Here is a 27,991-nt window from a genome sequence, read left to right as displayed (position 1 = left end):
TGTGACTAGATGTGATTAACTGGAAAAACAAAGAAAAGTTTTGATGCTCTGAATAAACAAACAAAACACACTCAACATATGACAAATATCACTCTAGTAAATATATATGCCCCGTGTTCTTGAAATGAATACTTTCACTTATGCTCTAGCAAATTAGCAAATATAACGAAACTCGTACTACTAGCAAATTACACAATTCAAAATGAATGACTATATATGTACGCCTATGGTAGAGTGCACAAAACATTGCATGCAAACAATGAAACCTTAAATTCCGATATATCATATAATAAAAACATGCTATGATACTTTAGCTTTAAATTTATATACACATTCTAGATATATCCCTTTTGCCAACATTCGAACATGTTATTTAAAATGCATCTTAACAGTTGAACACTTTTGTTTACACATTTATACCTATCGTTTATACATAACTTTTTGCACAACACTATACACAAGCAGATTCATGTAAAACTTACCAACTTAGAAGTTTTATCTCGTAGAAACAAACATAGTAAACATTGTAAATCTAAATGGTATTGAGCACAGGAAATAGGGAGAATCTAAACTGCTCGTGTCCCGCGAAAAATCCTAATAACAAAACAGAATCCATAAATCCGGAATATTCTAAAATTCAAACTCAATCCGGAAAAATGTGTATAATGTTAATGCTATAACAATTGCCTTGACAAAAATTGAAAATTGTCCAAATTTGACATGAATCTTAAGAATATGGTAAAAGTTTGTAAAATCGTGTTTTTAATAAAGTATTCTACTGTAATCATGCCAACTCATGCCAGTATGGATTTTCAAAGAAATAGAAATACACCCTCATGATAACTGTAAAAGGTAGAAAATCTTTTTGTGTGCGCTTCAATTGAATCAGAGATATAAACATGGTCTAAAGTTGTTCCACCCTCTGTTGTGAAAAAATTCACTATCTGCTTAAACCCGTTGTGCTCCATAAAAGTTTGTATAGGGCCAGATAACTTTGTATCTTCGTTGAAATCTCCTACGAAAATGCACATTTCGCATTGTAATCTTACGGTGTCTATTAAAGATTTCAGAGATTGCAAAAATATGGTAACGTTCAATGTAGGTGGCCGATAAACATTCACTATGGCTATGTTTTTTTTCAACAACTTGACAGCAATGCCTTCAATGTTTTCGATTGAATGATGAATTATCTGACTCTCATTGTTTTCTTTGATATAGAAAGCGACCCCACCTCCTTTTGAATTACGTAATGACCTCGTGTGTTGATCGTTGTTGCTATAAGCTTCTATTCTTGCAAGATGGCGAAATTGAAACCCATTCAAATGTAGATGAGCAGTTTCTTGATCAGATCTTAACCATGTTTCAGTTAAACAAACAATGTCCGCATTTGTGAATCTCCTGTCACATTTCATGTGGCAAAAGTTTTTATTCAGGCTTTGAATGTTATGAAGTACAACTATGGTGCTGTTGGAGTGAACTTCAAATGGTGTGTCAAGTTCCAGTTTTTTCATGTCTTTCATGGCTGATTTCACATCTGGATCAGCGTACAACTTTTTGGCTAACTTTGCTCTGTCGTTTGTTTCTATGAATAATCCATCTTTTGAAGTTACTCTCGTTAATGCAACATAGGCTTGGCCAGGAGCAAATGTTTTGTCAAGGTTGACAACAACTTTTTCAACAGTCATCCCTTGAACCTTGTGAGCTGTACAGGCCCATGATAGCTTTAATGGAAACTGCTGTCTAACAATAGCATTTGATTTCCTTACAAGAATTTCTTCTTGAATTCTTTCAATCAATACCATGTTTCCATTTTTAGTTCGCTTTCCCGTTTTTATACCGACGTTTTGACTGTCAAATATAACAGCTATAGCTGTAACGTTTGTTTTTACTGCATCTCCGTATTGAAAGTGGGAAATGTATCCCATAACTCCATTGACTAAACCATCTTTGACATCGCAATTTCTCGTCAACATGACACGAGCATTAACTGCGAAGAGTAACGAGCTTGATAAACTGTCAGTTTTGGTTATGCACGGTTTATCTCTAAGGCAGAGTTTTCCTGAGGTTTTATCTTTTTGATAATCTTTTGCATCAATCTGTTTGAAATCTTTGCATTTCTTTTCTAGCATATTCAAATTGTAATTGTTTACCTCATCGTTAGTGGAGTATACGTGAAGAACATCTTCCGGACCATCTCTGATACAATCATTCACTGTGTCAAGTGTTTCATTTGCTAAAGGATCTTCTAAGGTTCTTGTGCGCAGCAAATTCAAAGCTCTTGCAAATGGAACATCATTGCGTTGACGCATAATTTCAGTCAATTCAACTTCTTGAAATAAATCTTGCCAATGGTCAATTGGATATGATGCATTGTCTTTATATAGTCTCTCATCTTTTCTTTGTTTTACTGGTGGTAGTTGGAAGAAATCACCGACTGCAAGCACACTAACGCCTCCAAATGGGTCTTTGCATTTTTTGATTTGCACTAGTCTTTCATGGATGTAGTATAAAAGTCTTTTGTACACCATCGATACTTCATCTATTACAAGAATTTGCAAGTCTGAGAGCTTCATTCTGATTTCACTTAAAGTTTGTTCTTTTAATGGTTCATATGGCAGTGGCAAGAACTTTGTCAAAGAAAAAACACTGTGAATTGTACTGCCACCAATGTTAAATGCAGCTGTGCCGGTAAAAGCTGTCAGCAACACTGATAAAGCCTCTGGTGACGACAATCTTTTAGAGAAAAGGCGTGATGCTTCGAAATTGATAGCTTTCACAATTTGGCTTTTTCCTGTTCCTGCACCTCCTGTTAAAAATATATGGAACGGAGCTGGGTTTTCATTTACTATTTTTCTGACACACCAGTCTCGCACAAAGTAGAACACGTTTTGTTGGATTTGATTCAAGTTTTGTACAATATTCAACATTTCTTCATTAGAGACGCAAAGTTGTTGTACTTGATACAACACATCAGCTTTGTTGAAATCGCTGTCAATATCTGGTATATTTTCTACAAGATCTTCGGGGGTTTTCTGTGTTGACTTCATCATGGCACATTCATCTCTATTTTTTTCTGTCTCGGGGCATAGATTTGCCCATGCATCTTCCGGTTCTCCTATGTTTTCATACAGCTCTTGAGCTTCATCTATAACACTTTCATTCTGAGCAAAGCGAGCATGATTTGTTTCCACAATTATTTTTACTGCTGTTACAGATCTCGAGCCATGTAACTTCACAAATCCTTTTTCATAAAATGTTTCGTACAAATCAAAAGTTTCCGGTTTTAATTGTGTTTCATGCCGATAGGGAAGAAACAGCTGTAGTCGAGATTGATAAAATTTCTCAGATGTTTTTTCAGCGCTAAATCTTGGATACCTAACAACTGCCTGTTTTGTTCTCGTTCTCTTTTGAACATATCCCTTAGAATTTTGAAGTTCAAAGACATTTTCATTAACCCCTTTTGGAACTTGGGATTTGGCAAGGACGCGATAATCAGAGCAGAACTCGGCTAGACACATGTTGTTAAATATCTTGTTGTCTGGTCGGTTTTCGTACCTTTCGACAATGTTTGTCATGAAAATTTCGTCATCCTCGTCATTTTCGTCGTGTAAATCATCGTTAGCATCCTTTTGTTTTCGCTTCATTTGTGAAAGGGGTTTTGTCATTCGAGTAGGGTTTTCTCCAACTGGTATGAAGATCACTTTCCTTGAAGCTTCTTTCATTCTTAGATTGCAAACTCTGTAGACGGCTTCTTGCGCAGTAACTTCTCTGTGCGTCAAATATGCAGATCCTATTTTTTTTAATGTTTGTTTGGCATCCAGATTTCCTTCTTGGGCTTCAACGTTTGTTTGTTTTAATAACATTCCCATTTCCCTTTCAGATTTAGAGATGTACGAGACGATGTATACGATGCAACTAAAAGGATCCAAAACATATTGTATATCCATATTTGCATCCCAACATTTAAGAAGACATGGGTTGTACTGATTTGTCCACAATTCATTTGGATGCCTTTTGAGGACAACTGTCAATTTTTCTGACAAAACATTCATTGCATTTTGGTATGTGTCTTGATTCAGAGAAAGATCCTCGAAAATATCTTCTGTTGTCTCATACCCATCACAATCAGTTTGAATCTTATTCCAAACACTCAATAAAATTTCTTTTGCTTGAGACTTGGTAAGATTTGAAGTAGAATTACGTTGGTGCACATCTTGAATTTCTGCAGTTTCATCTTCATCGTCATCATCATGCTTTTCTGTTATGAATGTACGCTGTGAGGGAGGTCTCGGGAAGTTAAATCTACATTCTTTTCCATTTTTCTTGCACGACTTTGAGTGCTTCTTACTGTGTTGTTGAACATCCAGTACAATTTTTCTTAGTTCAGAGTCTTCATTTTCAGTTGGCACAGCACATGTCACGTATCTGTCGATAAATTCTGTCACAGCTTCCTTACCATCAACATCTATTTTTGGTGCGTTTTCCACCCAAAATAAACAATGCATGTGTGGCGAACCTCTTTGTTGAAATTCAACTCTTTGAAAGAAATCGGCTATTTTCCCAATAGGTTCTGACGGTGAATGAATAACATCCCGCTGAAAGATACGAAATCTATGTTCAAACATTCTAGCCACTGTAACGGGATTGCTCCGCAAAATTTCATTTTTTTCTGTCCAGTCTAACAAATCCGGATTTCTTTCATCATTGAGTTGTTTGAGTAAAGAACTTATGGCATCATTCCATCTATATTCTGCTGAAGAAAACGAGCAAAACCATGTTGGAATTCCAAGCTGTCTAAGCATAGCAAATAGATCTTTCTGAGTTGCTGACCAGTATGCTGGTGTACCTCTTATCGGTTGCATAAATCTAATTGCTTCATCGTTCCTCAACAGTTTTGACAGAGTTTCTGGATTTCTAAGCATATCTGAATTGATAACGCTCCCCTTTTCATTTTTGGTGACCGTCTTCCGAACAGAAATCTGCGTTTTTTCAATTACTTGATTTAGTTCTGACATATACTGACTAAAGAAGATGTAGTTTGTATCTTTTGCAAATCTGTTATCTGCATTCATCAGCCTGTTATTGAAATATCGAGCAAGTGTCAATCTTTTATCTCTTTGTTGATCAAATGAGAATTGTCCTGATGGAAAATGGCAAGGGAATGTCTTTGCTTCGTTTCCTTGTTCTTGAAGCATCCGTACTGGATTATTTCCTTCTGCAGGGGCAATATTGAAGACATCATCAAAATAATGGTCCAAAACTTCTTGTGCAATATCTACAGGTTGGAGACAGCTGTCTACAGCTATTTGTATCTGTTCGGAATCTTCATTCGGTGTTTCTCCTTGAACTTGTTCAGTATCTTCATTTGATGTTTGAATTTCATCTCGTTCAGAATTTTCATTTGAAGTTTGAACTTCATCTTGTTCAGAACCTTCTACATTTTCATTACTCTCAATGTCTCTATTGATAGAGATTCCAGCATACCATTTGTTGTTTTGTTTTAAGTAGTCTAGTGCAGTGAGAACATGAGTTGGGTTTATGAATTGATATTCATAATAACTTTTGTAGCTCAGTTTCCTCTTTAATTTTACTCGAAGCAAAAGGTTTTCATCCTCTTTTAGAGGTAAAAATGTTGCTTTCTTCAAATTAGATGGTACACAAACAACAGGACCATGAATATTCTTCTGCCCACCCTTTGGAAGAGCCATGACTTTCATGAAAGGTATATGTAAGGAAATCAAATGCTGTTCCAAATTGTTTAAGCGAGAAAGTTCCTCAGGGACTGGCTCAAGGAACATGTTATTGGCTGATGCTTCTGGAGGGATTTCACCACTCATTATCTTTCGGTGACATGTATAACATATCCACATTGATGAGTTCGCACAATTTTCTGAGCACGACGTTTTACATTGATGCAAAAACGTATCTTTGATACAAGCACCAGCCACTTCTCTCGATTTTTCACTCTTGGAATACACGTCTCTATTGCACATTTGTACTTGATTTTGGAACAACAATCGATGACAACAACAGCATGCAAAATCTGGACCCCGAGCAGTATTTTTTTTGAACAGATTTATAACTTCTTCAAAGTTTTCAAGTTTGATTTTTTTGTTCAACCTACTTTGCTTGGACTTTTGTATCTTCTTTTTCTGAATACCTGGACTAGAGTGGTAATAACGCTTGCTGTTTTCTAGGGACTTCGATCTGAAAGTTTCATCCGTTTCGTATTTCAATGAACTACTGCGAAGGAGTTTTTCTCTGAATTTTTCATCGCATCTATATTTCTGAATACTCGCTTTTTTAACCCTCTCTTTGTGAGCATCATCCAAACGATACTTATTGATACTTCTTTGTTTCACATTTTCTTTGTGTTTTTCATTCAATTCATACTTTTTTGAGCTTCTCATTTTCATTTGTTGTCTATGTTTATCATCGGTATTGTATTTCTGAGTACTTCTAGTTTTGACGTTTTGTCTATGTTCGTCATCAGTTTTGTACTTCAGCCTACTTTTTGTTTTGACTTTCAGTCGATGTACGTCATTGGTTTTGTATTTTAATGTACTTTTTCTTTTGACATTCTGCCTATGAACACTGTCAATTTTGTACTTTTGCTTGCTCTTCTCCACACAGGTCGATCTATATACACTATCTTTCTTGTACTTTAAAACCGCCTTTTGCTTAATTTTCTCTCTGTATGTCGGATCAGTTCGATAGTTAGAGTTTGCTTTGTTCAATACCTTTTTTCTGTGATCAGGGTCATTGTATTGTGCTCGACTATTGTTCTTACTCATGAGCCTAGCTTTGTCCCGAAATGTCTGATCATTCTGATATTTTGTTTTATTGCTTTCTTTTAATGAGATTCTGAATTTTTCATTCTCTTTGTACTTCAGTGAGGCTTTCCAAAGCTTTTGATTTTTGAAGTCTAAATTTTCGTTGTACTTTTTTCGATACATTTCCCTTTTGTATTGATTTTTTTTATTTCCTTTTTCAATTCTTGATTTTCGACAACTTTTATCTACGTACATGGAGTCAAGTTTGCTTTCGCTTATAACATCAACCATTAACTCACCAACATCAAGGACAACTTCATAATGGTTTTGATTTTGGTGGTTTAAATATAAACCATTTCGTTTTGTTCTGAGAGATGCACAGACATTTTGTCCTGAGAACTTGAGCCAATTGCCATTTGAAAATGTGAAAATATCGACCGATAGCATATGAGCTAATGCAAAAATTTCGATTTCCGTTGCCCAATTCCCTTCTTTCTCCATTGAAGACACGTGGTTTTTGACTGACGCTTCATTAGATCTCAAAAATGATTGAAATTTGTTTTCATTCTTTAGAATGTGATTGCATATTGCGCTGCGAACAACATGATGGTGATTTTCTGTACTCGTTAGACAATATGAGACTGCTCTGAAAAAACAGTTTCCATCTCCAGTGATAGGTATGGTTAAATTAGGGATTCCTAATTCTTTATTTGGTGTTTCAACTGAGGTAACTTCTATCTGAGCATATTGTATTCCTAGCTCAATGCAGAACTCTTCCTTTAAAGCATTTGATAGGGGACAAAATCGAAATCGGTTTTCTTCATTACGAATAAATACAATTGCATCATCATCACTATCACCATCGCAATCTGTTGTATTCTCACATTCATTTTCACCACTTTGCTCTGTAGAAGTACAACAAACTTTCTTTTCTTCTTCCAACTTTTTTGCACGGCATATTGCCCCTGTTATATTGCATTCAACAATGCTCGAAAACCCCATGGAAATGGCAAGCTTCTGAATATGTTCTAATAATTGCTCTACATTTTGGAACAAAAGTCTTGTACTTTTCCCACTACAACTAAATAAGCCTTGTGGTGATCTTGAATGGGAGTCAAATGTAAAATAAAATCCATTTGTTTTTCCAATAAGAAATGTATTTCCCCCAAAGCACACAAAACACCCATTTGATTCTAGCAAAGCAATTTGTAACGCCTCATATAGATGGTATGCATTGAAGTCAGCATAGCATGGTTCATGACCCGACAAATTTATAATACTTGCTAACGTTGAATTCGTTGTGAATTCAAATGCCCTGTTGAAACACTCAAAGTACTGGGGTAATTCATCTACCAATAAATATCTACTATGCATCGAAGAACTTCTCTGCAAAAATGTGTACAACTCATCACCTGTTGCTAGTATCTTGTTCATGTCCTGTGTAGTCCAAAGTTTGCTGCTTTTAAATTGTTCAAAAGCTAGACCAGCTAAACTGTTTGCAACACATTGAGTACCTGCATTGTCACCAAACATGGGATGTGCCTGATGGAATGAACCTTGAACAGATGTCTGAAAATTTGTGTCATTTACATTACAGTCAATTTCATGCATTTGAGTACATTCACTATTTTGAACAAAATATCTCTGATGATTGTCAACATTCTCATATACAGTTTCATGTGCATGTCTCATAACGTTTTCATTCATGTAACTATTTTCAGCTATGTCAATCTCATTCTCATTCAAAATTTCATCTGCATGTTTTACTTCCTTTTTTTCCATGTCACAAGACAAGTTTACATTGACCAAGTCAGTACTATTTTTACGTTCAGAAGCCGTTTTTAACACTGTCTTTATTTCCTCATCTTTTGATATACTGCTAGACCCTCTTAGCACAGAAGAGTCCAGCTGCGCCTGACCTGCTGGGCAAGGCTTCAAGCCTTCATCATGCCCAGGTACCCTCGTTGGAGTACAAACCCACGCTGGGGAGTCAGTGGACGGTGCCTTTGTCACGTTTTTGACAAACAGACGACTTCCCCGAGGAGATGGCAACCTCGGGGCAGGTGGATGCATTTTCACTCGAGGCGAGGCCTGCATCCTGGCCAGGGGTTTTTCCTCTTTAGGTGGAAACCCCATCAAACCAAACCCTGGAAGATTACCAGGGGGAGCTGACACAGCTCCGTCCATTGACCCGCAAGGGACAACAGACTCTGTGGTCTCATTTGGTGGTGTGACGGCAGAGGAGCAAGCATTCTGTTGTCTTTTCAGTCTCTTTCTCAGCTTGTCTTTCTGGCGACTACGCTTATCATCAATCCTTGCTCTCTTTGGCATCTAAAATTATATTTAAAAAAAATCAAAATTTCTATTGTTGTCTCCCCTTATGAGATGATTGGAAAATGGAATAAATTTACTTAAAGCTAGAGCAATTACCATAAGAAAATATCTCAACATTTGGGATTGCCATTTGTTTCATATTGAAATACAGTTAAACCTCATTATCTTGACCTAGATAGGATTGGTTAATATCTTCGAGATATCTGAGTATTCGAGATATTAAGGGTAAAATACTTAAAGTTTAAGTGTTTGGGACTAAAACATCACTTCGAAATATCCATTGTATTGGAGATATTGGTGTTCGAGATACCGAAGTTCGACTTAATGCGTTGTACATAATGTCCACAGGTTTTTGCTTTTTTCTTCTTTCTCATGTACTTAACATATAGGGCCTACAAATGAATATCAATTTCAACAAGAGACATCACTTGATAATCATTAAAAACAAGATATGTGTGAGCAAATGCTCACTAGTGATAACCCCACTCTGATGTGAATATGCAAAATAAGCAAAGTTGACATTTAACAGTGGTTGTCATCCGATTTGTACTTAAATACCGATATATCCTATGATATAAACAAATGGTGTGCTAAAATTTATCTTAAACATCAACAATAAATAGTTGCTGAGAAATCTTTGATGAAAAAATACATCTCACAATATGGCATGCCTAAACAAATAGTGTGTTAAAATTTCAAACACCTGCAATAAATAATAGCCGAGATATCTTTGATAAAAATTTACCCGGTAGACTAAAATTAACAGTGGTTATTTAACAGGATGTTGACGTCCAATTGCAACAAATATATATCCCACCGTATGGCATGCCTAAACAAATAGTGTATTCAAATTTCAAGCATCTGCGATAATTGCTGAGAAAAATGCGACAAATTTTTGTTACGGATGGACAGACAGACAGAAACAGAAGGGTATAACAGTATACCCTCTTCTCTGTTGGAGAGAGGGTATAATTATTTCATGAATTTTAACAATAACAACCTTCAAGTACAGCAACTCTCAATTTTACAAAAATATTGACAGGTACTTTATCTCAAACTGCCCCTTGCTACCTTTATATTACAGTAACATTCTCTGAAAAGTCATCTTGTCTTAAATTTAAAAAGCTTATGCTATTCTGAGAAAAAGTGTACCCCATTTTGCCTATTCCATTGATATTTAAGAAAAATATGGTTATTTATGTGAACCCACTATTTCCACTTCCCTCAATTTAACACAGATAAGATTCATAGGACTCTCCATAAATAAAGCATCTTTATCCAATCTTTTAGCAGTCAATTGTTGTTCAACCTCCTTAAATAGGAAATCTTATTTCAATACTACATACATGTACATGATATTATCATGATAAAAGCATCACATCACTTTGAAATAACCTTACAATTTTACCCACCTCCATCTTTTGATTTTCATAAGCATTAGTTTGAACACTTAAATCTAATTAAGGTAGCTCCATACTAGTAAAATTCTCTGAGGAAAGTTGAAAAACTGAACTGATTTCGACTTAATAGACTTAAATGTCATCAATTGTTAGAAAAAATTTACATGTCATCACACTTTTTGAGATGCCACATAAACATAAACTAATAAAAGCATATTTTAGCATCAGAAAACTGTAAAAAAATTTTGTTAAAAGTAAAATCTTGTAGGCAGAAATTTGTTTTTCTTGTTTAATTTTAATGTCAACGTTATCAGAAAACAAAAATTACAAAAATATTTTAAAATTAATCATTGGAATAAGAAAAACTATAGCATTTAGACATACAACTGAGAGAAAAGTCAGAAAAAGAGTTATTTCCCCTTTGCATAGATAAAATATATAAAAATTTGGAAATTTAGTATAGAATTAAGTGCGAAAATATCTTGAACCTACCAATACTTCTAATTACATCCATGTGATTATATTCACATAAAATAAATAAAACTATCTTGCACAATATTTAAAGAATTCAAAGTTTTACAAAAAAGTGTGACATCACAGAACACTGGATCTACTTTAATATAATGAAACTAGCGTTGCAATTTCCTTGAGTCATGTCTCATATATATTTGAAAACAACCATCACTGATATTGAAAATTGATCTTTTTTTGTAAATGGCTAATTTGTTGCATTTTTATTTACAAAAAAACATGCTGCCCTACATGCGATTTCTTGTTTTCATGAAAAAGTAAGCTTATGATCATATTTAGTGGATATCTTATCTATTTTGGTTTCTAGTTTGCTTTTAACTTTGCTAAAATAGTAAGACCTACAAGTGTGACACCAAAACTCCTGTCCCAGTGGCCATGAAATTCATAATTTTGGAGAGGGCTTTAGTGAAAAGATAATTTTAGATAATAAGTGTGCATGACCAGATACATTGAAAAACTAGAAGACTCTTATGATACAAAACAAAATATTTGTGAGCCAATGCTCACTAGTAATACCTGTGCTTTGATGTAATTATACAAATAAGCAAAGAAGACATTTTTAAAACAGGATGTTAATCAATTTGTTGAATCCCACCATATGGCATGCCTAAACAAACTAGATGTGTCGAAACTCCACAAATGCCACCGTAAACAACCAAAATTTCAACTGCCAAATTTAGTATAACGTTTGATTACAGAAAAACTAAAAAAATCCCTTAAAATTACTCATTCTGTTTTAAGTTCACTAAGCATAAATCTTTCATAAATCATTGGACTGAAAGTAAATTAGAACTAGACCTGTAATTTCTATAAAAAAAAAAAATTAACCTTTAACATATAAATATCAACTTTAAAAGTTGCATCACTTCAAAAGTTAGAGAGCACACACTAAGAATATTCTATATACCGGTAGTTCAAGAGGCATAAATCTATCAAAAATCAACGGACCAAAACAAAATCTACTCAAGCTGTTTTTTTGCCAATCATAAATCTACATATATATATATATATTAACTTTACATGTGCATTCCTTCAAAAGTTGGAGAGCGGAAACTGGGAATTTCTCTTTTTCAAAGAGGCACAACTCTGTTTAAAAATCATCCAAGCACCCAAATTTGAACTGAACCTGTAAATTCAATCACATATTAAAAATTTCAATTATTCACGATGTGTAATAGAACAGGTGGCATGAGCTGGCTCCAACCTAGGACCTTTCAATTTTAAAACCGACATTCCAGCAACTGAGCTAAAGGGTTAACCCACTAGCTAATAATAGTAGTGAGCCTATTATATATACCTAATTTAATTTTAAACACTTTAACATTCTTCCCCCTTTTCTTAATAAAAATCTATCATTTAGAAATGTCACACAAGAAACTCTCAACAACTCTACATCAGTTTTTTTGTTGAGTGCTACAAATGTAATAGAAAAAAAGGCTCGAAACCAGAACCCTTCAGTTTAAAAACCAATGTAGCAGAAGGCTAAACCTCTAGCTCAAGTGCTAATAGGAGTGTAGAAGTTCTGAGCCAATTATATGAAAATATACAGACTAATACAGATGAATTAATGCTAAGAAATTTATCTAAGAATTATTTTTTGGGGGGTAAATTTAGGTGTATAATAATATAAAACAAAAGAAAAGGTGTCAATGTGACAGGAAACCTTTCTTTTGTGTGATCAATATCCATAATAATCAATTAGTCAACCCTTAATTAATTAACACCACAGAACCCACAATTTTATTTATTACAATTCAATCCTTTCCCTTTGTGTATTATTCCTTTTGTATTGTGCGAGTACGCTGTTCTATCTCTGCCTCAGAGCTATCCAATTGAGTGTTAATCCTATCAGGTTTATCATTCTATTTATCAGATTTTTCCATTTATCCTATCGTGTTTATTGTATCATGCCTTTTCATTGAATATAATTTTATTTTGAAGTTACAAGAGACTCATTGTGCTGTATAGTATAATTTATAGAACACATAATGTACATTTCGATCACAGTTTTATTCAAATCTATACACCATAATCTAAAAAAAAAATTACATGTAAATCATATCTATAAGCAATGTAAATGACAATGAATGTAAACTATTGTATTCTTAGGGACAAGTATTTACCTGAATGTTGAATGTATTAAATCGTACAAGAAAATTACTTAAGCCAAATAAAAAAATATCACTCGACCGTACCTATTTTTCTGTTAGAAAGTGAAGTCTCCTTAAAACAGACAAAATGGTCATTGAAAACGGGCATGTTGAGTGCACAGGACCTAAAAACACTGGTTGCTGGCCACCTTAGAAAGGTGGCCTCTTAATTGAATTAAAAATATTCATAATAGTGAAAAACGAAACGAACAACATTGAAACTTCCCAATTATGGGCAGTGGCTGCTGATTAAAGGTGGCTGTAACAGCAAGTGCCACTGATGTAGAACATTAGAACAAATGCATTGAAAAAAATGAATTTCTTTAATTTCTCTACCCAGTAAGGGTGCAACAATAAACCGTGAGAGGGTATATCACTGTAAAAGTATGTCATGATACAGTAGGCTATACCGCGGTTCTGTAATTCGATCCGGAATATATTTATCCGTCCGATTCGGTTTGAAAATTATATTTTAAAAATGATTTCGGTGTTGAAAAACGTGCTTCGCATTATTTAATTTTGCCCCCAGCTACAGTGCATCCCATAAATCTTTGATATAGTTACATTTAGGGTTTTGTAGAATAAACGAAATTGGTTAACGAAGTTCCCAAATTGAGTGTTTCTACATGCAAGTACTATTTTGCAGACCTTTTCCTAAAAACAAACGACATGTGTATTGCACCTCGTATAAAACGGCAATTATCCATGCATTTGTCTGTTGTCACAAGAAATTAATGCCACATTCCTAGATGTGCAAAAATGTAATCAAAATTAAAGGTTACCATAGTCATTAAATATTTTGCCTTCAGAAAATTCATTACAACTATAATAAGAGCATAAGTAATTTAATTATTGTCAGTGTTAAAATAACGATATTGATGCCAACATTACATTTTTACCTTATGCAAATCATGTTTACATTCTAATATTTACATAGCTGATTAAGAAAAATATGTAAAAAAAATTATGTAACAAAGAGTTGGAGATTAAACAATATGCGTAATTGTTCAAATGTTGATTTGTTATTCTTAAAAGCACATCAAAAGTATCAGAATATGTATCATGTCACATTGTCTGTATCGTGATATGTATCGTAACGTGAGGCAAGTGTATCATTGCACCTGTACTACCCAGTCATAAATTTATTTAATTAACAAACAATAATTTAAAATAACAACTAAAACCTCAAGTAATGATAAAGGTTTGGCTATTCCAGTGTATTCATATCAAATAGTATTAGGGTTGGTCGGGAAATACCAGTGCTGGGTAAATACCGGTATTTCCCGTTCTGGTAAATACTACTGATTTTCACTAAACTGGGGAATACTGAGAAATACAAATTTGTATTCCTTATTTCTTTAATTTGCTCAATGTCAATTGTATGTTTGAGATATAAGATATTAACTATCAATAAGCATCAAAACACAATTTAGCATACTTTGCCATTTCACTGTCAGTTTATGAATCTTAAATTCACCAGATCACCTATTCCCAAAGACTTCAATAGTTGCTAGAGTACAAATTTTAGTCCAGCTTTTTGAACCCCTAGTTTAGTGATTTACATATTAATAATTCAAAGCACAAAATAAACTGTTATAATTACTGCAGGTGTTAAAAGAAACAATTTTATAATCACACATGTTGTTTTAATAAATAATTGACTCTTGACAGTTTTGAGCTCCTGTTTTGGGGAGATATATACTATGAGTGGGGTTAATTGGCTTCTCAAATGTGTTGCATACTAAGGTAGATTTGCAAATGTTTCCTTATATGAACCTATAGAATATACAGTGAAAACATTTAATTCTGAGTAAAAATGATTACCCACAGGCTCATCATTAAAAGTTGCATCAATATTGTAAACATAAAAGCATGGTTATATTTATAATTTTGAACAATTTAACCATTCTTAGCTGTAAATATAAGTAACAAACAGCAATGTTAAAAAGTTCACCAAGACATGAAATTGGTTGGTAAATGAAAAAATGTTCTGACAGGATGTAGTCAGGTGACCAATGAAGTTCAGACAAGTGATATTTGTAATGTGTTGTTTATCTTTTAAATTGTTTTCAAAGAATCTTTGTTTTAAGAAAAACCAGGTCATTACAACCAGATCCGATCACCCGGGACAAAATCCAAATTTCCGTAATAGTTGCGTGTCTGTGTTGAATGGCTGTTCGATCGCCCTAAAACGCGTTCGCCCTTGACGCCGTTCGCCCTAGTTTTCGTTCGCCCTACGTCCGTTCGCCCTTGACGCCGTTCGCACTGGGTCCGTTCGCCCTAAATTTTATATAGGATTAATTTTTTTATATATTTCTGTGTATTCTGGAATTTAAACATTTTGAAAGATAGATATATAATTAATGAAAACAATACCACCCTTTCAACTTCTACATAATAATCATCATTTAACTGACGGTGACATTATATTGTTACGAAAACTTGTTAATTGAATTATTTTATTTTTTTAATGTTACTATATTTTATGTTCCTCTGTTTGTATTTTCTGTTTATTTTGTAATTATTTTCAATTTTACCTCATAATATAACCATATCATAATTATGAAGTTTGAATGAATAATAAATCCACTAAGTATTATTTCCCATTATAGAATAGATATAAACAAAATGCATATGGATTTATAATTTATTCAATAGTTTGAATGAATACAACAAGCACAACAGAATAGAGATATAACTAGCACACAAAAACAACAATTATAATCACTACATGAAACACATGACACACATAATTAAATACCATGGTTGACAGTAGTTTGATACAGTTTCATGTTCCATATCCGTATATATCTCATTTAGAGATCAAAGGATTGTGTTATGTAAATTCTTCAAAGATAGAATAGGTGATAATCATCTGCTGAGCTTCTGAATGACCCAATTAAAGTCTCAAATTCTTTAATTGTTTAAAAAAACACCAAGCGAATCATTATAAAAACAAGAAGACGGTTATCGACAATTTACGGCAATAAAATCTAACAATTATACCATTTACGTCTATTTTTGATGAAAGAAAAACATAGAATATACGAATAATTAATAAAAGTTAACAAGTTTTAAGTTAAAAGTTAATAAAATAACTTATAATATGCTTTATTTATAAACAAGGAGCGAACGAGGTTTAAGGCGAACGAGAATTTGGGCGAACGGTAATTAGAGCGAACGGACGTAGAGCGAACGGACTAAGGCGAACATGTAGATAGGGCGAACGCACCCGATACCGTCTGTGTTATCCCACATGGATATTTATTTTCTGTTTTATGAAATGGTATCATCAGAAATGTGCATGTGTAACAAATTCAGGTGACATTTTCCTATTCAACTTTCATTATATATATAATATATCAGCCTCTTAATAACTCCTATGGATAATTAATATGTTTAATATAATTTCACAATTATTTTATTTCTATCAGTTGATCTGTTGATTGTAAGATACTGGATTTTTTAATGGGCAAACTGAAAATCAACAATCGTCGATAAATTCCAAAATACGCATTGTTGTGAAACAATATTTGCAGCGAATACAAATATACCGCTCCGTAACATATCCTGAAAATTTAATTCACATCAGTTAATTATAATCGACGGAAATTGAAAAATCTCGATCCGCCGCGGCTTTTATTTTGCCCTGGCCCGCGTTTGCCTACCCATTTTACCATGAACAGGAACGATAACTCTTGTTTTTAAAACTAAAAAATTATTAAAGCTAAATTGCGACCGATTCTATAGATTTCGTAGGCTTAAAAATTCCTGTTTTACAAACAAAGCACGACAATCTTAGGGAAACAATAATTTTGGTCTTACAAAACAATGGCCGTTGTACGACGAACACGTGACCTGTTACAAAACAAAAACAAAACTTACGACTTTCAAGTAAACTGCGCTGGTAAACAACAAAGCGGCATCCAAATGTTATGGTGCAAAATTTTACTTTCTGTTTTTTAACTTCTCTCCCCGTCACATTACATTCTTTCGTAAATGGTGGATCAGCTACATAAGAACATTCGATCTAACAAGTAAACAACAGCAAGAAAACTTCTCTTTTGACCTTCACCTTTGCATCATTTGTTAACTCGTACGATAAACATGTCGATTTAATGTTCAGTCTCCCAGATTTTCAAAAGTAACGTTTGTACAGACACGTATATGTAGCATCGTTGTTTTTTTAAAATGTGTAGTTGTGTGTGTGTGTGTGGGGGGGGGGGGGGGGGGGGGGCAGACTAATAAAAAAAAAAAGAGGGGGAGGGGGGGTACAACTACAACTTTTCATAAAACGTGAAAATTCTAATTTCCATTTTTTTTTAATTTAGACAATTAAAAAATAACAATAAAATCAATTTTAATTATCGACAACTGTCAATTTGTATGCGAGATAACATAATAGTACACTGTAAAAAACATTTCTTTGTAATGTGGCTAACGTACATGCAGCAATTTTGAAAGTTTCATTGAAATCTGTCTCGTAAATATAAACACATTTTGTTCTACAAGTGTTCAAGACCATTGTTAACTGTTCTAGACATATCTGAACAACTGTGTATTAGGGACTGACTCATAAACTCATTAACGTGGCCACTAACAAAAAAAGGTAGCATTTAGTTTAAAATATTATTTTGAGCAACTTTTCCTCTACACTAGCTGCTTTTTAAAGGGTTGACCTTCTGTACTGTGTGCTTGTTGCACAGGCATCACATGTCTGAGACTTACTGACCCCCTCCCCCCTCGAACCGTTCATGCCACTAACTAATGTTAATCATTAAAATTCATTTCATGAATCTTAGCAACACTCATAAGCCTTCAAGTACAACAACTCTCAATTTTACAAAAATATTCACAGGTAGTTTATCTGAAACTGTTCCTTGCTACCTTTAACTTAGTACATTTTGTACAACAACATTATATAAAAATATGTTTTGGCTTACAATAAGAAAGCTAATGCAATTCTTAGAAAAAGTATACCACATATTGCCAATTCCATTGAGGTTTAAGAAAAATATGGCCATTTAAGTGAACCCGTGCACCATTTTCACTTTCCTCATTTAACACAGACTCATTGGGTTCTCCATAGTAAAAAATCTTTACCCAACATTTTAGAGGTCAATTGTTGTTCAACCTATTTTAATAAGTAATCTATTCAGTACTACATACATCTACAAGATATTATCATGAAAAAAGCATTATATCACTTAGAAATGCCCTTACATGTATACCCTCCCCCATCTTTTGATTTTAATAAAAAATCATGGTTTGAAATCTTTTACCTAATTTTATAAAACTTGTGGCAATTTCTTTGAGTTATTTCTCACACATATTTGAAAACAATCAATTGCAATGATACTAAGAATTGATCTTTTTTTGTTTACTGGATGATTATTGTGCTGCATGTCATTTCTTGTTTCCATGAAAAAAAGTAAGCTAACAGTCATATTTTGAGAATATCTAATCAATTCTGGTTTCTAGTCTCCTTTTAATCATGCTGAACAGTAAGACCTTAGGTATACAAGTTTGACAATTTCTTACATTAAAATTAAATTTAAACAAACCTGGGTAGCTGGAGACGGATGAAAACTCCATGATAAATGTTCAAATTTGACATGTTTTTCTGCATTTGCATAATTATATACATTTAAAATGTAAAAATTTGCTATTTCTTGTTCATTTCAAAAGTAATTATCATAGCAGATGTTATATCCTGGTCAAATGTACATTTACATATCCTACATGTAATCTTAAAGGAGAAAATTAGAAACAGAGATGATATTTCAATTAAACACATCTAAATATCATTATAAAATACAAAATAAAGGAAACATAATTGCATACTTTTATTGAGAAACCAATTTTCACAACTAACAAATAAAAATTGTAAATTTCTTTAAACAGCCTTAATCTTGTTTGTCATAATTTCTTGTCAAACACAACAAGCATGATGCTATCTTAAAGTTCCATTATTGTTCACGCTTTATCGTATTGAATTTGAATTACCGGTAAAAAGTCTGTAAAACACAAGGAATCATGCATGTGGGTAAAGTTGAACGGGTAACCTCATGAGCTGAATCCACAAGAATGAACAAGTAAAAGCCATGTAGTCGCCATGTGGGAACAAGAGTCTGTTTTGGGCTGAAATTTTAAAAAATCAATTAGCTGTGTTAACATACTAATAAAAGCTGTGTTTACATTAACATATGCAGAGACAGAGAGAGAAGTGAGGAGACAGACAGAGACACAAAGAGAGAGATATTTACTCATTTTACGACTGCGACAGTCAATATTTCAATTCGAAAACTACAAATAAATATCACCCATCCAAACAGCATCAGATTATAAGCTTCTGCTCTACCAAGTTTTGTCAATTCTACTGTTTTTTGGGGGGAATGAATTTAGCGAGAAATCAATTATGCATAATGCACATAAAATTTCATGAACTTTTTTACAAAGCTTTGTTATTCCGCTGAACATAGGGGGAAAAAATGAGCAATTGATATTATACGCTTATTTCAAAATTCAATGAACTGTTCATTTTTTTTCTACCTGACAGAGATATTTCTGTTACAAAATTAAATTGCTCTCTGACGCTTTGCCAAGATTCAAAGCACAAGAGAGAGAGAGAGAGAGAGATCTGGGCACAGTATCAATTATATCTGTCTTAATTTAAATTGTTTACATACAATGTAGATGTGATATGCATGAAAAATTACTCAAGAATGAAACAATATGTATAAGAGATAAACTACACTAATTACAGCATTCTTCGTTTGTGTACCTTGGGGCCCCCAACCCTTTCAAAAGCACTGTTTTACAGGTTATGGTATGTAATTCAATACACATAGACATACCGGTATACATATATATAGTGAAATAACAAATAAAAATTCTAATCAGCGATGTGTAAAACAAAAACGTGCAAGTACACTTAACTAGATGAGATTTCACTGACTCTAATCGGAAAATCCTCTAATCCCCGCTTTTATATCGTGACGCACGTCACAACATAAAAGCAGAGGTTACGAGACTGGGAGTCAGAGGAATCTCGGGTTAGACTAAAAAGTGCAATTATTTTGAAAAGAAAAAGTCAACAGGACATAACCAATATTAAAACATACCTTTATAATCTCCCAAAGGAAAGTTGAGATGCATTTTCCACTATCGAAGTTTTGCAAGCCATGTTTCAAATGAAAATGTGGACACTTTACTGTCAGCTGTTCGCAATCAAAACAAGGCGCGTGGACGTGGTGATCGTACGATATTTATTTCGATCAAAACAAACATGTTTGTGTTTGATATGCAGAGAACAAATTAACTTGTATAACTTGCATTTATGCATTTATTTTGTGAGTAAAATTATAATAAATAGGTGAATTGAAATATTTACAAACTCTTCATTCAATTATACATGTGTACGTGTTGTTCTATTATACAACAACTGTCTGACGAGCATGGCTTATATTGCACTTACGCTTATTTCAAGTCTCAGCAAAGTCTTTCTTAACTACCGTAATGACTTTCAATAGCTTTTCGCTGTTTAAATCGGGAACAGTGTGTTACTCCTGCTTCTTTTTTATTATGATTCAGATAAAAAAAAAGTCGCTATTTTCTAAACTGGTATCACATATTCAACGTACTTATCAATCAAATTAACGATATCATTTCAATGCCCACGCTGATTAACTTTAATTTTTTTCAAATCAGATTTCTGTTTTATGACCAGCAGGCAATTTTCGAATTCGTTTGGAACGAGTTATTTTGACGTTGAGCTTAAGACTATTTTCTGAACCAAAAACGCGGAATCAAAATTTCCGGAAAAATCAATTTTTGAACCCTGATATCTCTGCAATGCGTCATCCGAGTTTAAAACGGATTTCAGTTTAGTATTAAGCATGAAAAACACTATAAATAGCATCAACTTTTTAAGTTAACACAAAAAATTGAAAATTTCGAAAATTTTGAAATACTCCCAGTTTGGACCGGAAGTGACGGAAGGTGAATTCCAGCCTTATGTCCCAATAAAAATGATCAATGTATGAACACAGAAAATTTTAAGTCTCTATCTTAAAGCGTTTTTGAAAAACGCCCTGGACAAAATCACTTTTTAAAAGTTTTAAAATTGACGTAACGTAAAAACGGAAGTGAGGCTGTAATGGAAACTTACACATCTTTAAGGGACGATAATGTCACGTAACCTCTGAAAGTTTCATTGAAATCGGTTGAAAACTTTTTAAGATATGAAGCTTCAAAAAAGTCAGAAAAATAAAGAAAAAGAATAATAATAATAATAATAATAAAAAGAAACAATAGAATAACAAGAGGGTCTTCCGTTGGAAACGGAAGACCCTAATAAGAATAGGGAAAAAGAAAACAAAGCAATAACAATAAGGTCTTCCGTTGGAAACGGAAGACCTTAAAAAGTGAAAAAGAAACAATAGAATAATAGAAGGGTCTTCCGCTGAAGACGGAAGACCCTAATAAGAATAAGAAAAGTGAAAAAGAAACAATAGAATAATAGAAGGGTCTTCCGCTGAAGACGGAAGACCCTAATGAAGAATTTCCAACAGAATCAGTACAAGGTCTTCCGTTGAAAACGGAAGACCTTAATAAAGGTACTAAAAGTTCAACAAACTACAAAAAATGTGTTTAAGCTGTCCCCCCGAAAACTTAAAAGAAAAAAAATCTCTTATTTTAAACCAAAGACATTCTAATTTCGATAAAATCTATATTTCAAAGCACTGAGCTCTATTTTAACGATGTCATTCTTCTTACCCTTAAAATACCGGTCAAAGACTCTGTTTTGTTGAGGAATTCAAATGATTTTCATTAGTTAAACATCCTGCATGACAGCTGACTGAATTGATGACTGTCGGTGCCCACCGCGTGTATACATATATTTTTTTAATCAAAACATGACATTTCGAACGAATACATCTCCACAGGCTAGTGCGAACATCATATTTTGAAAGATTGTTCGGGGCAAAGAGGGTGAGAGGGGGGAGGGGGGGGGGAGGGGAATTGGAAAAGCAGACCGACTTAAAATCAAGACGAAAAACAAATAATATAGGGACTGTTCTTTAATTTTTATTTCTATGTTTGATTTCTTTCATTTCTGCGGAACAGGTGGGTTCATTTTATCAGAGAAACCACTATAACACCCATCAATCCTTTAGCTAACAAAAGGAGTTATTATCCCGAAAATCAGAATTCAAATGTTTTCTCCCGCATTGTTTGCCGATTAAGCATAACTGTGTACATCACGATATACATTGGAACCGAACGATTTCTTTGCGTTCATTTTAATTTTTTTATATAACTTTTGATGTTTTCTGTTTGGTAATTAAAATATTATCAAATGTTTTTGCTGTAAGAAAAGTCAATTTTAAGTAAACGTTCGTCGATGTATATGTAAACTCCCGCACTGTTTACTCATCTTCTTATAAACGGAAATACTGCATACCTGCTATGAGGGGAAAAGAACTCGTTCAGTAAATATAACTCTACTTTATGGGAAGACCGAATATGAGGGCAGAAACAACAGATAACTTGATATTAGTACTATGTATAGTTTACTGGTCATAATTTCTAATTTTAATCGTTTATCAAAGATTTCTTAAGATTTTATTTCTCAGAACTTATGCTACAGCTACTATTAGACAACAACACCGTTTTCTATCTGAAACATGCCATTCCTAATTTTAATGATTCAGAAGTTACTTCCCCGTTATATATGCACTGAATCAAACAATTACATGTATATCCAGTGTTTCGATATTCTATTAAATATATGATCGATTAAGTTTGCATAAATAGATTAATTACATTATCTTTGTTGGCATAACAAGAGTGTAATTATTTCCCTTTTTAAGCTATTTATGTTCGAATAAGCTTAGAAAATTGTATTTTTTAATACCTAATCTGTAAACCCATTTGAGTAAAAAATATCACTAAAATCTGCGATATTTTTCTATTTATCAAAAATAAATATACATGTTTTCCTGTCAATTTATTTAAATAAATAATGTTTTCTTTGGTGATTCATTCGGGATATGAGAGTAGCGACATTGCAGAAAAAAACCTCATTAACCATTTCTTTCTCTTCCCTGAATAGGCTGTAAAGTAAGTCTTAAAGTGCTAACTAACTTTTTGCCATAGAAACTAAGTACATGTTTATACTTCAGATTTGTCAAGAGATTCAAGGGGTGGGGTTGGTATCATAACAAAACCAGTCAGTACATGTACGTGACCCTTCCACCCATTCAGTCGAAACTTTCATTTAGCAGCCGGTGCATTTATTTCAGTTTATAGCCGGTGCTAACAATCCAATATTTCAAAAGCATCCGTAACTTTGAAAATCCTTGTATATTCAATATAGTTCGTTTAAATATACTTATATGTTTATTTTGTCTTCCTTTATAGATTTACATATATGTTGTTGTGTCAGAACCAATACAATATATTTTCTAAATGAAAATACTAGTAAAAGACCTTGTTTGATATGGCTTTTGATTCGTACCCAGGTAAGAAATTATTCTGAATTTGGATACTTATTAAGCTATTAAGCAAATTACATTTATAATCAATTACAATAATTCCTAACATGTTCCGTGAACATCGATTGTTTTATAATGTCCTTGATTTTGGGACACTTTTTGTTTATTTTGGGCGTGACCCATAGAATATCCATCGACTAGCAGCAGTACAATTTTCGACTAGAAACATCGAACGCCAATTTTTACGGATAGCAGCCGTTTAGGTACTACATCGTGAAAATGTGTTTGGTGTGCATTTATATATAACTCTTGTTCAACAAACCATTTACGTATTTAAAGTAGATCCAGTGTTCTGTGACGTCACACTTTTTTGTAAAACTTTGAATTCTTTAAAAATTGTGCAAGATAGTTTTATTTATTTTATGTGAATATAATCACATGGATGTAATTAGAATTATTGGTAGGTTAAAGATATTTTCACACTTAATTTTATACTAAATTTCCAAATCTTTTTCTGACTTTTCTCTCAGTTGTATGTCTAAATGCTATAGTTTTTCTTATTCCAACGATTAATTTTAAAATATTTTTGTAATTTTAGTTTTCTGATAAAGTTGACATTAAAATTAAACAAGAAAAACAAATTTCTGCCTACAAGATTTTACTTTTAACAGAAAAAAAATAAATTTTTCTAATGCTAAAATATGCTTTAGTTTATGTTTATCTGCCATCTCAAAAAGTGTGATGACATGTATATTTTTTCTAACAATTGATGACATTTAAGTCTATTAAGTCGAAATCAGTTCTGTTTTTCAAATTTCCTCATAGAATTTTACGAGTATGGAACTACCTTAACAATGCATGTAAACACATATTGAGGTTAATTATAAAAAAAATCTTTCATCACTTCTTTAAAGTTTGGTGTTACCTATTCAATAATAGAATATCGTCTTATTGTACTTCAAAAGCAAACATTTTCAAAGAAATACAACAAATTTAGATAATATTCTTTTTTAATTACAATTCACTTCAGTTAGAAAATTAGTTGTCAAATAGGCTAGAAAGAGTTCTTAGAAAGAGAGGTATTTAATGCCATAAGACGTATGAAGAACAACAAATCTCCTGGAGATAATGGGTACACTGCTGATTATTTCAATTTTTTTTAAAAGATATTAAAGATTGTTGCACGAGCCATTGAATGTATATTTTTGAAGAAGGAACTCAACATCTCACAGAGACTTGGAATTATCTTATGTCTATCAGTTTAATAAAAATACTGGCGACCAATTACTCTTTTAAATGTTCAGATTATTTAAGGGTGAGATCAGATCTAATAAAACCTCTATATTGCCAGTAACAGTCAATATGTGATTATGAAAATCCAATATTATTATCTTTGTCCGTTTTGAAGAAACCATTTACAATAGAGTCTACAATTCTTCATACAAGGTTCAATGTTAGACCCCACACCCTTTTGACCCCCCCCCCCCCCCGAAAAGTGGTTATCTAACCCAAAATGAGTAAAATCAAACCAGGGTGCACAACTAAATATGCAGGCCTATCGCATTCTAGAGTTTTGTACAATTCTGTTCAGTAATCTCTCTGAGAAACAAATTCAGAGCGGGAAAGAAGAAGGAGAAAAAGACGAAGAATAATGATACATGTAATAAGAACCGTGCAAAAACAATAAGTCTCCAAATTTCATTCGGGAGACTTAATAATAAAGATTAAATAGAGATAGGATCATCAAACATCAGAACTTTAAAGATAATTGACAATTTCTGATTCTAAGGGTTCTGGATGACCCCTTAGGGTCATGACTTACATGTCATATTGATCTGATGCGCCATGACATAAGGAATAATAATATTTTTGGATTAAGATGGGGGGGGGCACAATGGTTTTAATGATATTTGATAATTTCAGGAAGAGCACTTGGGATCATGACCTATGCATACCATCTGAAATGCCTTGAACTAAGAAACAATAATATATATACATGATATATGATTCAATTTAAGAACCCAGATATAGATCAATCATCTATGTTTATCAATACTTCCTATGTATATATACATGTATTAGTTTGTGTTTTGTTCTATACTATTCATGTTCATGGCTGTAGTATTGCTTAGTCTTATTTTAAATTACATTAAAAAATTGTCAAATATATAACTTTGAACCCCACCCCCAAACAAACTCAAATATAAACTGTAACCCACCCTCTCCTTAATTGTCAAATGATCTATAAAATCAATGTAAAATTTGGGGTCTAAACAGTTTTATAAACTGTTTAAAATGTTATTCTAAAAAAAAAAGTACATTGCAACTTGCATAATTGACAAATGATCGATTAAGAAATGATAAGAAGTCATTTTCTACCTTGGAATCAATAACTAAAATTCAGAAAAGTTAAAATTAGTAACAATAAATGATTCAAATGATAAATGTTTATACTTTACATCCAACCCCCACCCCCCTCCAATCAAACCTGGTTCTAAATATTCAGTCTTCTTACATTCTTACATGTGTACAGTAGCACATTTTAAATCATTTCTTGATTGCTTTTTCCCTCCTACTGCACATTAACATTTTGGAAATTGCTTAATTCAATTTTAAGATTGATAAACAAAAAGTTATATCCATGTGTATTCACCTGTTTAGGAATTGTAAAGTCTCCTAAACCAAGCTGTGTCATCATTAAGCTAGGTATTACCTACATGGATCGAGTACTACATATGAATAAAGAATAAGATAAAATACTTTATTATTTCTTGTTCTAGAATGTCAGGGTGTCTCCAAGGGGGCATAACGTATATACAATTTGATGCGTATTGACACAACGAGCAAGAATAAATTTTATGGTTTAGGGATGAGGATCTCAGAAGTTAACAAAATAAACAGTGTATCATCATTTCCTATTACATAAAGGGGGGTGGGGGGGGGGGGTAAAGACAACACCTGGGGGTCATGTACTTTACACCATCTGATGCATCATAAGGACAATAGAAGAATTCTTGTATTTTTCCTGTTTCATGGGGTCAAAGAAGTCCCATTAGGTTATGGACTACATTGTTTTCGATGCATTATAAAACATTATGAAAGAAATATTCCTTTCTTCCTATTATAACTCATATAATAATGATAAGACTCTACACTTACTTACATGTAATACACAGATTTGATACGAAATTGTTTATACAGGGTCAATATGGAGTAAACTCAATAGTGTAAGTCTTACAAATAAAAGAAAAATACCCTTTGCAATTAAAATGACAGAAAGGATAGGTATCGATGATAAGCTTATTTAAAGATACAGTATCCTGTCAAAGGGAGATCACTTATTTAGAAAGTGAAAGTAATGCTTTTGTTTGCTGGTGTCTCATTATATTATGCTATACATGTATTATGCTTACCTATATTGGTCAACATCATAATGATAATCCAATTAAAGCAGAATAATGAATTCCTTTAGATGATCATCACAAAAGAAATGTTTATACATGTTAACTTATCCTTTTCTGCATATGAAAAACACATACATGTAAATCGAAGAGCTGGGTAAAACTAGTACCCACTTATGATACCTGCATACCTGTGTTGTGTACGTAACTTCAGACAAAGATCAGTTATTTGTAACATGTATGTGTTTTTATGAACTATTCTTTAAAATCCCTTGCATTATTTTATTAGGTAAATAACAACTTTATGGTGGTGAAGAACACCTGCATATTGTGATGTGTACTTCCTATTGAAATAAACAAATACGAATAAATATAATGTTTACCCCCAAAATAATTTTAACTAACATTGAAGGGTTAGAGCGTTTACATGTATATGTCTGTAAGAGCATTGGGGTCCAAGGTGTATTTTTGGGAATTTTACTATTGATATAAATAAATTGTCATGGAGGGGGGGGGGGGTGCCTGGACCCCTCGTTCCCCCCTTCTCTAAATCTGTGTACACGGTGATGTACATGTAGGCACACAGAAGCAAATATAAAGCCGGCAAGCGACACAGGTAGGGCATAATTTAATTTTTAATTTTGTTTGTTTTAAAGGGATCTCATCTATCAGCTATGAAAATTATAATTTTTAAATGTATTACCAGAACTTGCATGTGGCTTTCATTTTTAATTAAACTGGTAAAAACAGTGTTATTCAGGGACAAATACTTGGTGCAGGCATTACTGTCTAATGACAGCATCTAGTTTTTTAAATGTTATTTGAGATTTGATTGCATGATGTTAAAAGAATTTTTGGTCCCAAAAAGTCATCTTAGAATGCAGACATGTCTTTAACTTATTT

The 27,991-nt window shown here is 33.1% G+C and overlaps 1 protein-coding gene and 1 long non-coding RNA gene across 2 annotated transcripts; both read right to left on the bottom strand.

Moving 5' to 3' along the window:
- Positions 1-904: 904 nt before the first annotated feature.
- On the bottom strand, positions 905-5,837 carry LOC136275835 (uncharacterized). Its single transcript, XM_066085893.1, has 2 exons — positions 1,455-5,837; positions 905-922 (listed from the first exon to the last, which is right to left on the bottom strand). Exons 1-2 carry the CDS (start codon positions 5,835-5,837, stop codon positions 905-907), a joined length of 4,401 nt encoding a protein of 1,466 aa, XP_065941965.1.
- A 13,182-nt stretch (positions 5,838-19,019) lies between these two features.
- LOC109618088 (uncharacterized) lies at positions 19,020-21,510 on the bottom strand. The gene is made up of 2 exons (XR_002199089.3): positions 20,313-21,510; positions 19,020-19,329 (listed from the first exon to the last, which is right to left on the bottom strand). It is a non-coding gene; the product is annotated as an uncharacterized lncRNA (long non-coding RNA).
- Between the last annotated feature and the right edge of the window lie 6,481 nt (positions 21,511-27,991).

This window comes from Magallana gigas, chromosome 1, assembly GCF_963853765.1.
Source record: "Magallana gigas chromosome 1, xbMagGiga1.1, whole genome shotgun sequence".
Taxonomy (NCBI): Eukaryota; Metazoa; Mollusca; class Bivalvia; order Ostreida; family Ostreidae; genus Magallana; species Magallana gigas.
This window is presented reverse-complemented; position numbering and strand designations above follow the sequence as displayed.

Coding starts and splice junctions, on each gene's coding strand:
- LOC136275835 (XM_066085893.1), bottom strand. CDS start 5,837: ATGAGTGGTGAAATCCCTCCAGAAGCATCAGCCAATAACATGTTCCTT.